Source organism: Phaenicophaeus curvirostris, chromosome Z (genome assembly GCF_032191515.1).
Source record: "Phaenicophaeus curvirostris isolate KB17595 chromosome Z, BPBGC_Pcur_1.0, whole genome shotgun sequence".
Lineage (NCBI taxonomy): Eukaryota > Metazoa > Chordata > Aves > Cuculiformes > Cuculidae > Phaenicophaeus > Phaenicophaeus curvirostris.
Window position 1 is genome coordinate 71,302,673 of NC_091431.1, and position 15,394 is coordinate 71,318,066.

At 36.9% G+C, this 15,394-nt stretch overlaps 1 protein-coding gene across 2 annotated transcripts in view; it reads right to left on the reverse strand.

Moving 5' to 3' along the window:
• RIT2 (Ras like without CAAX 2) overlaps positions 1-15,394 on the reverse strand; it is a 200,854-nt gene that overhangs the window by 129,797 nt on the left and 55,663 nt on the right. The window contains exon 2 of one of the 2 annotated variants that reach the window (XM_069880208.1): positions 9,609-9,665. The exons of the other annotated variant lie outside the window; for it this stretch is intronic. Coding sequence (XP_069736309.1) covers positions 9,609-9,665 — 57 coding nt within the window. The remainder of the gene's footprint in view (positions 1-9,608; positions 9,666-15,394) is intronic. 2 annotated transcript variants of the gene reach the window in all.

The window sequence follows — 15,394 nt, forward strand, 5'->3', positions numbered from 1 at the left end:
AGTTTGTTTCTAGCAGGTGATAGTTCATGTATCACTCCTTGTTTGTGATTTAAGGTCCCTTCCAACCCAAACTATTCTATGATTCTATGATTTAGGGTAAAGAAATTAGATAGCTCTACATTGAGTCTTCTCTATGAGTTGTTTCCTTCCCTGATAAGTCACCATGTGCTGCAGAGACTCATAACTGTAGTTGCTGCCAGGTACCACTCTGGTAAAATTTAATCTGCGAGCATAGCTGCTGCATTACATTTTCTAGGGGCATGAGTGATGGACTCAGACAGACAGCTGCATTTCTAAGACTGAACTACAAGCCTACATGTTCGGCAAGGTGTTCTGACTAACCTTCAACCTTTGAGCAGGTGTGTAGTGGAACGATAGGGAGAAAATGACAACTGTAGGAACTATGGGCCACCTACTCCCTAGAAAGACACAGACAGCATTTGCTTGTCTGCTGTTGTTTATATCAGGGACATTAGCAAAGGAAAATTACTAGACTAAGCCCTGTTTCCTGAATGTCTGAAAATACTAAGTGACAGTAGCTGTCACCTAGTGTAAACAGCCCTCAAGTAATTACATGATGAGTTATGTTTGTAAGAAAATATGAATATGACAAAGCAGTAGCAGACATTAAATGTGCATCCAGGATTTTAGATGTGATTCATCTCGAGTATGGACAGGTTGCTCTGGTTATTTCTTACACAAAGACTGCAAATCATTTAGGACTGACTAATTGGCTTATCAAAGCAAAATCCCAAGAAAGAAAGTTTAACAGCAGAGCAATAGATCATCTATTTAGGTAACACAGCATCTTTAGAGCTGGGGCAGTTCTGTTTCACAAACAAGGAAAATACTGAAGTTTTAAATGGAGGAAGGTATAAAGAATCCAGGCTCTTCTTAGTCTGAGAATACATCCAAGATAAAGGATATAGCTCAACTGAAATGTTAAGGGATGATCCAGCTATCATTAATGTGGTCTTTAGATGGAATCTACCAATTTTACAGTAATTCTTCCAAGGAGAAATGGGACTTTTCTTTTTTTAATCATATTGGCTTTGTCATAGAGAGAAATATCTCCTATGATTTTCCAGTTTCCATCTTCCATGGTTTCGAATTATTTCTATTTCCCTTTACGGCAGGATATAACAATATTAAGCAGAAGGTATTTTGTTGCCTCATTGAAATCTAAACTAACTGAGCAGCCCAGGTATATTTTTGCATTCTTAATACTAATCCTTCCTTTTTATTCATGGATGGTTTTTAATTTTGTGGTTGGAGTACCTGTGATGACAGACATGCCAATACTCTCCTTTCTTTTGCCGCCTTAACAAAGATTCTGCATGGCAAGTCCTACTTTGCATTTTCTTCTCTTCACAGCAGGACATCTATCCAGACACCCTGAGAGATATCACCACGACCTGTGAAGACCCTTGTTTTGATAAGCTGCCAAGGAAGGCACTGTGGTTCGGGTTCAGGCTCCTACATTTAGTCAGCTATAAAATATGTGTCTACAGAGAAGGTAGGTGTCTAAAATCCCCTTATACTTAATGGAAGTGTAGGCTACGTCTAGTTGCCCACATGTGACTCTTGCTATTTCATATGCTTTCAGGAATCTTGTCTGGCTTTCCTCTATTGGGCTGGGCTGGCTCTGGTACCACCTAAGCTCTGTCTCACGCCCACAAGGGGCCAGATGATGATGACGCAAGACCTGTGGGAGATCCACAGCATTCAGGATCAGGAATACGAACCTGGCAGGATGCTGTAGGACATCACAAATGGCTTTTTAAGCCTGTGATAAAGAAATGAGCAAAGGCCAAAGTCTGCATTCTGAAATCTTTCTGAATCCCAGAGAAATGGAACTTAGATACTCAGCTCAGGTATAGGCATTTTAATTTAGTTGTCTGAAGGTGAATCTTGTTCCTAGGACAGTAAGCATAATGTCTGTTTGTTCTTTTTCATGTACATATGTCAAAATGCTTTGTACTTAGAGCATTAACCTCCAAATGCGACACACGATGCAGATGAGACCAACAAATAGAAAAATGAAAACAAATAATAAAACACAGGTTTAAGGTTATGGTTCAAACACATACACTATTACTCTTACATATTTTCCATTTCTCATTTTAAATGATGATAAATATGGAATACAAACTTAGGCAATGCAGCTATGTCTACACAATCAGTCTGAATGACTTTGGAGACAGTCTTTGGAGACAAATTGTACTGGTTCCTAATCATTTCATACAAGCTGTTTATCCAGTTTCAGATAGGGCTAATAAATGTATGAAGAATGATGAATGAAAATCTATAGTGACTATTTAGCTATCGATCATATTAAATTTTTTAAAAAACAATTTCAAATCCTGTTGTGGTTTGTTCAATCCAATCCAAATATTTTATCTTCTATGGAAAAATGAGAATTGAGAATGAAATCAGGGATTATACATATCTTAAATAATAGTTAAAAATATCTAGAAACATTTTGTGCCTGAAAAATGAATTTGAATAGTACTTTTGTGGTAAGATGCCCCTCTCCTGGTGTAGTAGATGTGCTCCATTTTATATTCTTTCATTCTGTAATTACAAATGATTCTGTATTTCTCGTGTCTTAACCTTTTAATTACTGTATCTTGAAAACAGGTATAGTACTCTTTATATAATGGACATTTTTTGGTGCACATTATAGAAGCTTAGAATTTTTTTCAGTCACATTTTTACCTTTTTTCTCAAATTCACCCACACATTTCCACCACCTTATTAAAGATGAGTTTAAATGTGTTTCATTTGAAGCATTGGGGAATACTTCTCTAGGAAACCTCATGGAAATTCATTTGCTCAATGCTAAAGTGCCTCCATCCCACACCCATTTCAATTAAAGTGTGACATTGACACAGCCTTAATGCCCTCAACTGCTCATTTGACACAGTCTCATGCAGTGATATCTCACCAAAACAGGAAGCCGCTTTCACGTTTCGTTTGCATTATGTATTCATTTAAAGATTAGTCACATGGCTAATGAGCATCTTGGAGGCTCTCCAGTTTGCTACACTGTGTCATCCTTCCTTTTCTGCCACTCTACTTGCAGTAACTCTCTGTGATATTGCCAAAGACTGTACAGAATATAAATTGCTCTTATCCAATTGTTCCAGAAAATGATCACATCCACTGCTACTTGGAAATTGTTCCTATTGTTGACTGCAATTAAAATGTGTACTGAAATAATTTCATTTTCATGAAGTGCTAGCCTCTGAAACTTTGCCCACATGCAGTCCAATACCAAAAAGAATTTTGCTCTTCCCCTCCCTATTTGCTTACAAAAATAATATATTTCTGTCTTAAAATTCTGAACAGCAAGTATATAGCAAGCCTAAAATACAATCATTAGTCCTGTTTTATCTTGAAATAATATTAAAATCTAATAGCAACATTTAAGTTACAACTTCAGGTAGCATTTAACCTTTTCATTCATGTATGTATTTTAAACATATATTGAAACATCTATTTGTGCCTTTACATTTATGCATATTTATTTTTACCTGTATGTAATGTCTGCAGTCTGAGTTTCTCAAGATCTTATCAGTTTTTCCAAACTAAGAAAGACAGCTAAAATAAAAAAGTTTCATACATCAGAAGAGACCATTTCTTGTGCTCATTTATTCTGATACTGTATGCCTGATCCACACTGTACAGAGGGCTTCTCTGGATAAATTCCTATCGGAACAAAAATTCACCACACACTTGCAAAATAAAACTTTGAAAGGAAGAAGAAAAGGGAAGAGGAAGGGTATTTGGTCATATACTAAAGCAAAAGAGCTCTGTATTCTGTTGTCAGTAAGAGTAAGAAATTTTCACCCTAGCCTCATCTTGAACTAGAAAAAGAGAAATATATTCTTGTCTTTAGACTCCATTTAAAGCTCATTTTCTTACCAGTTTTCAGATAAAGTATAAAATGAATATGAAACAAGGAGATATAGAATCTAAAAATCTTCAAATTCAGTTGCTCATGGGTAAGTTTATATGGAGTAATGAATAGGTCAGAATACGAAATATGTTCTTGGTACAAAAAGAATTAAACTTCTGAATATTTTTTGAATTGAAAATATTTGATCTTTTATGAAATAAAATATGAAAACCCATTGGCAGCAATTTATTTTTAAGTCAAAGCAAAACTATTGCAGTTCCCTTGTCTTCCTTTTTTTGTGGGCTCTTAACTGATAATACAAGATGAGATCCTTTGTACAGACTGAATGAAGTTTGCTTCTGTTCTTCAGCTAAGATATTATCCACATTATATTAGTCCTATGTTCATGTGCTTTGGGAATGATTTATTATCACCTGTCTTCTTTACCTAGATGCAAATATATTTCACAAGAATCTACAGCAATGAAAGACTGCTGCACTTATTATCCTGCTTCCATGTCAATGCTTAAGGTGGACAATGAAAAATTAAAACGGACAGCATTCTTATAAACATTTAATAGGCCTAGGAGTCATTGAAGTCTTTCCTGTAAAACTGAAAGTTATAGACTTCTGTTACTTAAAAAGATAATGATGTTACTTACAAAGGCTCCTTCATGTTATAGACACCCTCCAGTTTCTATTGGGACAGTTCTTTGAAAAAGGCCCACCAAATACAAGGAAGTACTATATTAATTTCAGCAACACTATCTATTTAAATCATGGCTAAATTTACACAGTGAAGTATCACAGTCACTACTGCCACAATTTCACACCATAGAAAGCAGAAAGAATAGACTTGTTAATACAAGAAATCTATGAAATACCTGTAACAATATATTAGATCTTCCTATCCATGTAAAACAAAAGAAACAATAGACTTTACTTTAAAGTTCAACTGAAGAATACTAGAATCAACGGGTGGGTTAACACTGTAAAACCATGGAATATAACTGGAACACATCCAGTGTAATAGAACTTTTTCTATTACATCCAGAATGTATCATCCTCTCAGTGACACTTGCGGAAACTCTTGTTCTTCTAAATGGACAAAGAAAAAAAAGATTTAAAAAGTCACATGTAGGCAGAATACGTTATTTCCAAAGAGGTACACTGAAATCTGAGGTCATCATGTCTGGGAAGTTCAAGACAGATCACCAGTTCCATAAACAGTTATCAAATTGCTGAGGTACAAAAGTAGCCAAAAACGTTTGACAAAAAGAAAGACAATTTATTGATATATAGAGAGATCAATGATCTCAGACATAGCTGAAAAGCTATGCTCAATTTTATGCTTTAGCAGTCTGATGGAGTGCAGGTACATTTGATACGTGGCCTTTTTTTTAATTTTCTCATCTTCTGCTTCTATTATGTTATTATGAGAAACAAAACCCTGACTAGGTAGATCACTGTTCTGCCCCAACACAATAACTTTCCCTTAACCTTCAAGGAATAAGCTCTCCTCTAACAACCCTTGGCATGGCATAGTCGTGGCCCTAGATATGCTCATTTTGGATCACTTAATACTTTTTAGATGAATAGAAAGTACGCCTACCAGCGAACGAACAAAAAACATGAGATAAGTTCTGTGATTTGACACCAGGTACTCAAAAGTAGAAAAATCAGTCTCAATAGTATAAACTTTTTCAGTGTACTGAGATTTTTCAATATATTTGTTATTATAGGTCACATAACAAATTATTACTTCCTTGCGGCGTTTGAGTTTATAACCATAACTCATACCACAGATTTACCAAAAAGGAAACATAACATTAGCCCAAGGTACTGTGTTGCTTAGTTCATATTTTACAGCATGAATAGAAATAAGCACTTCTTAGTGATAACACAGGGCACTGGTATGCAAAAAGGCCAATACTTATAATTAACCAAGGCCATTCTCGAGTCTGCAGAAGGGGTCACACCTGCGAGGAGGGTCAAATAGGACAGGTGACTCTAAAATGACCAACAGAGTGTTCTGTCCCATACACATCATACTAGGTATGAACTGCAGAGATCATGAGGGTATCGTTCTCCTCTGCAATGGCTGATATCCAGTGAAAACCTCATCTGTTTGGCTGTTCCAGATCTTAGATCCATGTGTTCCTGAATCCAGCTCCTGAGCTCAGCTCCTTCCTCACCATGGATCCACTTCCTTGTGTCTGCTCTGGAGAGCACTTGGGGCACAACAACCCTGTGCAGTGCTACAGACTAGGAGAAGTCTGTCTAGAAAGCTGCCTGGAGGAGAGGGACCTGGGCGTGTTGGTTGACAGGGACTGAACATGAGCCAGCAGTGGCCCAGGTGGCCAAGAAGGCCAATGGCATCTTGGCTTGTATCAGAAACGGCGTGACCAGCAGGTCCAGGGAGGTTATCCTCCCTCTGTACTCGGCACTGGTGAGACCGCTCCTCGAATCCTGTGTTCAGTTCTGGGCCCCTCACCACAAGAAGGATGTTGAGGCTCTGGAGTGAGTCCAGAGAAGGGCAACGAAGCTGGTGAAGGGACTGGAGAACAAGTCTTATGAGGAATGGCTGAGGGAGCTGGAGTTGTTTAGTCTGGCTGAGAGGAGACCTTATTTCTCTTTACAACTACCTGAAAGGAGGTTGTAGAGAGGAGGGAGCTGGCCTCTTCTCCCAAGAGACAGGACAAGAGGGAATGGCCTCAAACTCCGCCAGGGGAGGTTCAGGCTTGACATCAGGAAAAAGTTTTTCATGGAAAGGGTCATTGGGCACTGGCAGAGGCTGCCCAGGGAGGTGGTTGAGTCACCTTCCCTGGAGGTGTTTAAAAGACAGATTGATGAGGTGTTGAGGGACATGGTTTAGTGATTGATAAGAATGGTTGGAATCAATGATCCTATGGGTCTTCTCCAACCTAGTGATTCTGTGATTCTGTGATTTGTGGTGACGTATGATCATTGAGGGCTGGGAGCGTGATCTCATATATCTGTATATATTTTATTATTTTTGTATTTATTATTATTATTATTTCTTAAAACTGTAATTTTAATTTCCGACCCACAAGTCTTTTTCCTCTAATTTACCTCTTCTCTTTACCTGCAGGATCGGGGGGAAGGGATTTTGGAGGCTCAACTGCACAGTTTTAGATGCTGAGATTTAGCTGGTTGGGGCTAAACTGTGACACATCTCTGTTCTCTGTCTCACTATTTCTTGTTCTATTTAGAGTATTGGTTTTACCATGTAGAAGCTATCTGTTATACAAGGAGATCTTCACCCTGATTAGGTCCTCTAGGTATTCTTGCAGTACCTATTCACAATGCATTATAAGATTCCCTTCTCTTTATGATTATCTATTATTCATATTTTGGTAGTGTCTAGAGACCAATAAGTTTAGATTATGATGAGATACAATATATAGATTTATACAGATGGTTGATGGATACTCAATAATAATGATGGGTGTATATACATAACATAATAATTTCAGTAACTACTAATGGTTCTCTTTCCCAATTAAATCTAATGACTACTTTGTTTCCTGAGTGCAACAAATGAATTTACATCAATTCATAGAATCATAGAGTCATAAAATGGTTTGGGTTGGAAGGGATCTTAAAGATCACCTAGTTTCACACACAACCTGCCGTGGGCAGGGACACCTTCCAATGGACTAGGATGCTCAAAGCCTCATCCAACCAGGCCTTGAACACCTTCACGGATGAGGTTTACACTGTTTCTCTGAGCAACCTGTTCTAGTGCCTCACTACTCTCACAGAATAAAATTTTTTTCTAAAGCTAATGTTAATTTCCTCTCTTTCAGCTTACAACCATCACCTCTCATCCCCTGACAAAAAATTTCTTCTCCATCTTTCCTGCAGGCTCTCTTTAAGTACTGGAAGTCTTCTATAAGGTCTCCTCAGAGTCTTCTTTAGAGTTGACACATTTGATTTTGATTTTGTAATATTTTTAGTAATTATAAAATTACTACTACAATGACAAATTTATGGGGTTTTTTAATCTTTAAATACCACAGTATCTAGGAAATTAAGAATATTATAGAAATAAAAATTTAAAAGAAATACTATCATTAGCTTCTCTACTTAGCAATGCAGTAAGTTTCTAGATGTTAAACCTAAGTTGGAAATATTTAAACATTTCAAAGTTAACAAAAGATTGTTTTGACCGGCAGGGTTGAAACAAACTTTATTTTTTTCCCTACACAATTTTTGTAAATGCTGATATTTATACTGCCTCCCATTTATGAGGGCAAGATTCTGCAATCTTGTTACAACTGAATATGATGCATGGACAATCCCTACAAATGCAAGGACCTTTTAGTAAAACCGACTAATACAGTCTTTTTTAAATTAATAAATATTCAGTTCTGCTGATTTCTACCTCAATGTCACATACATTTTTTAATATAGTCATTCATATTAATACTTGTAGTAGTGCCCAGAAGATGCTTAACAGCAAGAAAATATGTCTTTTTATAACCACTCTCAACATCATAGAGCCACAGAATGGGTGAGGTTCCCAGTGACTTCTGGAGATGTACTGGTCCAAGTCCTTGCTCAAACAGGTCCACTTATAGGAGGCTTCCCAGGGCTACATCTCTGCAGTTTTGAATATTTCCAAGGATGGAGACTCCACAATCTCTCTGGGCAACTTATGCCAGTTTTCTCTTACGCTGGGAAGTCCAGAACCAGACACAGTAACCCAGATGGGGCCTCAACAGTACAGAGTAGAGAGAGGAAGGATCACCTCCCTCAGCCTTCTGCAAGACACTTAATGCAGCCTAGGATATCATGAGTCTTCTTTGCCATGTGTCCACATTGCTGGCTCATGCTCAACTCAATGTCCACCAGGTACCTGGCAGGAGGATGCACGTAGATGATAACCAATACAAAAATAAGAATCCATGGCTGGTCAAGGCATTAAATTACCTGGGTTTATGCCCTGTTAATATCTTCCAGGCCTATACACAACTTCTCAATAGTTTTAATGTGACACAACTTTTCCCACAGGCTTTCTGAATTAAGTTTTTTAGAAATAGAAATTCAGTCAATCAAAATTTATGTCAAATCTCTCTTCCAGCTCAGGCTGCTCCATGGTACTCCAGCTGTATAGGAATGCAATGGCAATCATCAAAGATGTATTTCAGTGTATTGCATATACATGTGAATATTTATTATTAACCAAATTTATAATGCAGGTAAACCAAATAGGACTAGTACAGTATTTGATGACAGAGCACAATTCTACTGTATTAAATTATCTTAATTCTTCTAGAGAATTAACTATGAGATAAATATTCAAAAATGGCACTAAAATAGAAATAATAATAATACTTCAAAAAAACACTCCAGATTGGAGTTTTCACAGTGTTTTAATATTTTGAAAAACTGCTTTCCATCTTGAAACTTTTTTTTTTTGTGATTACAATTGCACAGACATTCTAGATAATGAAGCCACAAATCTGTTGTTGAAAGAGATTTTGTAGAAACCATTTAAGGAAGAAGTAAATATGGTATTACTATGACACAATTTAATTGTCATTGCAAAATTAAAGTCAAATCTAAAGCTTACATATGATGCATCTATCTAAGTGCTATTTACTAGCATCTTTTCTCTGTGTGGAAATCTCAAATAGGAAGAGAGTTGGAAAGAAATGAAGAAGAAGATAGCCTCTACTCACCTATAGTTGGATCATGATAGTCAGGGAACCTGTGGCTTATAAACTGCATTGTCATTGCTGAAGAGAACAAAGACAGAGGGAAGAAAACAGAATGATATTACTGACTTTAAATAACAACAGGTAAAAGAATAAGTAGACAATTCACTTGTCCAAGTATCAGCTTAGAAAATGAGTTAAAAGCCTATTTTATGTCCACAGGTGAAAGAACACATTTGGATTACAGGAATAATTAAGGACAGATAATGGAAAATATGAATATAAACTTTGTTTGCTTTAATTTTATCTGGTTTAAATTGCATTTTATTAATTGCTGTATTAAAATGCTACATCTTTTTAATACTTGGTAAATATTGTTAGCCTGATATTATCTACAGATGAAAGAAATCATAAAATATAATTTACAGGGTTGATTCATAAAAGTTTTCATAATGTTACAAAGTGCTACTATATACATTATCTGATTTGATTTCCTGTGCATTTTAAGAATACCTAATTTGTTAAACTTTTTGCAGCAGACAAATGCTTCTGTTAACCACCTAGAACTTGGTTTCTGAACAGATTATTTTATGGCTGAATATTTCTTGCTTTCAGAAATTTTATGAATGTTACACAAATCTTAAGGAATAATGCTTTGCATCATTTGGAAGAGGTGGAACTTTGGAAGTGAAATTCCAGTTTATGTAGAAAGTCAGAAGCATTCATATTCTCTTCAACCGCTAGTTTTCAACATGCTTTCTAAAGTTTTTGTATTTTCAATAAACATCAAAGTAGGCTTGGATATTCAATGGTCACAATAATAATATTAGTCATCAGTGCATCATGGGAAATTATGCTATCTCTGTTGTTTTTCCACAGGAGCTTGAATCCTGGCCCATTTGAAAAATAAATTTATCTACCTTACTCCTAGAGCTGTGACAAAAAGACCTGCAAAAGTGAAATAAGTGAATTTTAACTGAAAAAAATGGGAAAAATAATATAGGACCTAACAGTTTTTTTCTTAAATAGTGCTTGATTTTTTAAGCCAATTTAATTATTTCAAATGTTCATGGCTTTTTAATGTCTCCATTAAAGTTCATCTATAGCTGTTATGTGGAGTTCTGTTGAAAAAAATAAACTCCACCTGAAAGATAATTATTAGTCACAACATGTTAAATGAAACATTAAATTCCACTTTTTGTCTTGAATACCTCAGCTACTTTAAGTAGCAGAGGTTATGAAAAAGAAATGAAACACTTGAAAAAAATCTACCTATAAACACACTTATTTTTAAAACAGCATTGTTTTATTTTCATGTTTGTCCTTCTGTTTTCAAGAATCAAGGGTTAAGGAGAGTTAAGGAGTTTCATAAATGATACAGACAAGGAGTATTAAACATTTATTACCATGTTAATAAATTATTGCATCTTTAGTGTAGACAAATATAAATGTTAAGAAGCAGCATTATAAATTCATAGTAACTCAAAGAGGGTAACTCTTTGCATTAGAAAAGCTCATGGAGTTTATACAAATTATTGGGAGAATAAATCTCTGTGCAGTGACACTTATGTCTTCTATACTGTGTGTTGCTAGATGCATTACTTTTAAGAACTGTATATATTTGGACACTCATTTCCAGGACACCTGTTTTTTTAATCACGACAGATTTTTAGGCACCTCTATCTGATAATTGTTAGTTTATGATGCCTAGTGTGAGGTGCCTAGTTTGCTCTGAGAAGCAGAGTCAGTTTAGCAGAGATGTTGATCATACGGTTTATGTCTACACATTTTGAGCTTTCTGAGGGCCTGTATCAAAAATGAATATAAATTGGTTCACTACCTGCTGTTTCTTCTTTCTAACTACTCTGTATCTGATATCATTCTCTTTCCTTTTGGAGCTGTGTAACAAAATCTGCATCACAAAATCTGTTATTACAACTGAAACAGAAGTCTTAACATGGTACGCAGGACTCATAGCAAATATTTTTTCTCTCTCCTGAGACAGTCCCCAGTCAATATATCATTTATGTCCTCATTAAATCCACAGGATCTGAGAGGACTCAAATAATTTGCAAGCATCCTACTGATTTTCTATTGTATCATGCAAAAGGTTAGCCACTAAGATGTTTAAAATTTATATCTTCCAGACCACAGTCTGTGTGTGAATATGCATCATCAAGACTTTCTCAAGAAACAAGACTGCACACCATGCTTTAGGTGCTGATCTGAGGAGGAACTCTTGTTTGATAATGTCAGTTATACTGACTTGCATATGTGAGGTCCTAATCTCTGTCTAGACCTCTGCATGAGCTGATTTGACTATAAATAAAATTACTCTGGAGAGACACAGATGTTCACAGAAAAAATCTACATACTTAAATGAAAACATCTTATAGTCAGCTAACTAGCAAAATGGGGGATAAAAACTTTGTTTTCTAAGCATTTACCCTCACAACTGCTTTCCATACAGCCCCTTGACAAGGGGTATCTCCAGTCATGAGGACAAGGAACCTCTGTAATCTCTTTATTGGTTTTCATGTCTTGCATGGGAATTAATACCCTCTCCCAGAAGCAGGTTGCATGATTTTGATTTCTCAGACAGAAGGGATTGAAGTACACTTCCTGTTCTCTGAATTACAATGGAAAATAAGGAAACAGGTCTAGAAGAGGTGGAATTACAGTCCTTGTGTTCTTTATAAGAATTAGTATTTTCTTATTAAGCCCTACTGAATATGACTACAACCAGCATTTTCAGAGCATGCGTAGAAAGCCACTTCCTTTAAGGGAAAGGAACAAGTAGCTTTTCACTTCAAACACCAAACCCATTACTGCATGAGGATGGAGAGCAAGCAATTCTCAAAACATCAGGTCTGATATACAACAATTGTGTCCAAACTCAGCAGACATACAGGAATTAGTTATGAAGGATGCTCAAAAGTTGGTGGCATGTGTCCCAGAGCAAAAGAAGGTTCATTCACCACTGGCATGAAACCACACAACTCAGTTGAAGACTCACAAATATGACCTGCTTATAACCACCTCTGTCTGGGTTGCCCAGCAGAACAGCTGCCTCATTTGGAATGCACTAGCCTCTTCACCGATATTAAAGTCAGCTCCAAAGTCATTTTCCAGAGCAAATTAATTTTGAAAACTAATACAAAAATGATATGGGTGTTCCATGCTGCTTTATGAAAATAGTCTCCTTGGTCCCTCCTACCTTCCTTATCCATTACCCTTTTTTCCATATAAATTAACACACCTAAAAAGTCCAAACCATCATCAGATATTGTAGTGATCATTTTCCTTTTGAAATCCAAATAACACTGCTACAAATTTTTACAGATCTATAAATTAGGGAACTTTAACTATAATTTATGCTATCCTACAAAACACTGTATCAAAATGTGACTCTAAAGCAGGATATTAAAACAGAATAAATGGATAAGACCAATATTTGAATAAATACATATACATGTAAAAGCAGAGTCAGTTAAAAAATGGTACCAAAAAAAAATTCACCTTTTAATCCATAGCAGATATTTGAAACATTCTGAATTGCAAGTTGCCTGAAAATTTTTAATGAATGTTTCATAACACTATGAAGATCATTCCATTTAAATGGGCCATATACGTAACATGGCAACTACCATAAGTAAAAGGAATATTGTTTCAGATTAATAGTATCTTCTTTATGTCCATCTGAGGCTTAGCAAGGGCAGATTGCTTCAGTTGAATATATTTAAGCCGGATGTGCATGAGTAACTATCTAACTTTTGAGCTCTTTAGTGTTTTTAAAATAAAGAAAACTGTGGTTCAGATCCTGAATTTCATTGTTTGTTTTTATCCAATTAGGTTTATTCAACATTCATTAACTATCTAGAATGGCACATATGGTATCTATGCAGACATTGAAATATGTGTGTTTTCTATGAATAAATAACTTAGTCCTGTCTGCTACTTTCAAAACAACTCCATTTTTTTCCTAATAACAATATATTTACCTTCCATCAGGAAGTGTCATGTTTAGAAAAAGGCTGAGGTTATATTATTTATTTTCATAGAAACATAGACCCATAGAATAATTTGGGTTGGAAGAGACCTTAAAGATCTTCTAGTTCCAAGCCCCCTGCCATGGGCAGGGACATCCCACTAGATCAGGTTACGCAAGGACTCATCCAACCTGGCCTTGAACACCTCCAGGGATGGGGCACACTTCTTTTCACGCAGCCCAGGATACAATTGGCCTTCTGGGCTGTGAGCGCACACTGCCAGCTCATATTGCGCTTCTCATTGACCAGCACCCCCAAGTCCTTCTCTGCAGGACAGCTTTCAATCATATCATCCCCCACAGTGTACAGAAAACAAGGATTACCCCAACTCATGTGCAGGACCTTGAACTTGGACTTATTGAACCTCATGATTTTCTCACAGGCCTACTTCTCCAGCCTGTCCAGGTCCCTCTGGATGACATCGCGTCCTTCCAATGTGGCAACTGCACCACTCAGCTTGCAAACTTGCTGAGGGTGCACTCAATCTCACTGTCAACATCATTGATGAAGATATTAAACAGCACTGGTCCCAGCACGGGCCCCTGAGGGATGCCACTTGTCATGGGTCTCCATCTGGACTTTGAGCAATTGATCACTATTCTTTGAATATGACCATCCAACCAGTTTCTTATTCACTGTACCATCCACCTGTCAAATCCATATCTCTCCAATTTAGAGAGAAGGATGTTGTGGGGGACCGTGTCAAAGGCTTTACAGATGTATAGATAGATCACATCTGTTGGTTTATCAGTGTCAACTGCTGTAATTACCCCATCATAGAGAGATACTAAGTTGGTCATATTGGATTGTCCCTGGTGAAGCTTTGCTGGTTGCCATTAATCACCTCTTCATCTTCCATGTGCTTTAGCATAGCTTCTAGGAGGATCTGTTCCATGATCTTCCCAGGCACAGAGGTGAGGCTGACAGGTCAGTAGTTCCCAGGGTCATCTTTTCTGCCTTTTTTAAAAATGGGCACAATGTAACCCTTCTTCCTGTCACCAGGGACTTCTCCTGACTGCCATGAATTTTCAAATATCACAGAGAGTGACTTGGCAATCACAGGAGGCAGTTCCCTCAGGACTCTGGAATGCATCTTATCAGGACCAGATTTATAAAATGTTCAGGTTCCTCATGTGATCACAAACCTGATGGTACTCTACAGTGGAAGGGGTTTTATCCTCCTGGTCATCATCTTGCTGTCCCATGACCCAGGAGGGGTGAGGCGAGCAGTTATCAGTGAAGACTGAGGAAAAATGTTGTTAAGTACCTCAGCCTTCTCCTTTTCTGTTGATACAAGGTCACCATTCCCAACCACCAGTGGGGGCATGTTCTCTTTGACTTTCTTCTTTTGATTGACGTACCCATAGAAGTCCTTCTTTTCAGTCTTTACTTCTCTTGCCAGGTTTAGCTCCATCTGCACCTTGGCCTTCCTGACTTCCCCCCTACAAAGCATTTTAAAGCATCCTATTTTAAAGCATTTTTTTGATCAATGCAGCAATATTAAATATAATGTAAAGAAGATATCTGCCTTTAAAAATGTACATGTTTGTGGGAGCCCATAGGCCAACAGAAAAAATGTTTCAACAGGCAGGGAGTTGTGAGAGCAGGTAGAATAGAATCCCACTCTCCTCCTAATTTCTTCTAAGTTTAATTTGTGTGGACAACTTTGGAAGTTTTATACTTGTTCTTCAAGGCAGGAGAGTGTGTTGTAAGCTTATACAATATTCTTTCTAGTAATAGAATACCTGATGTGAATATCTC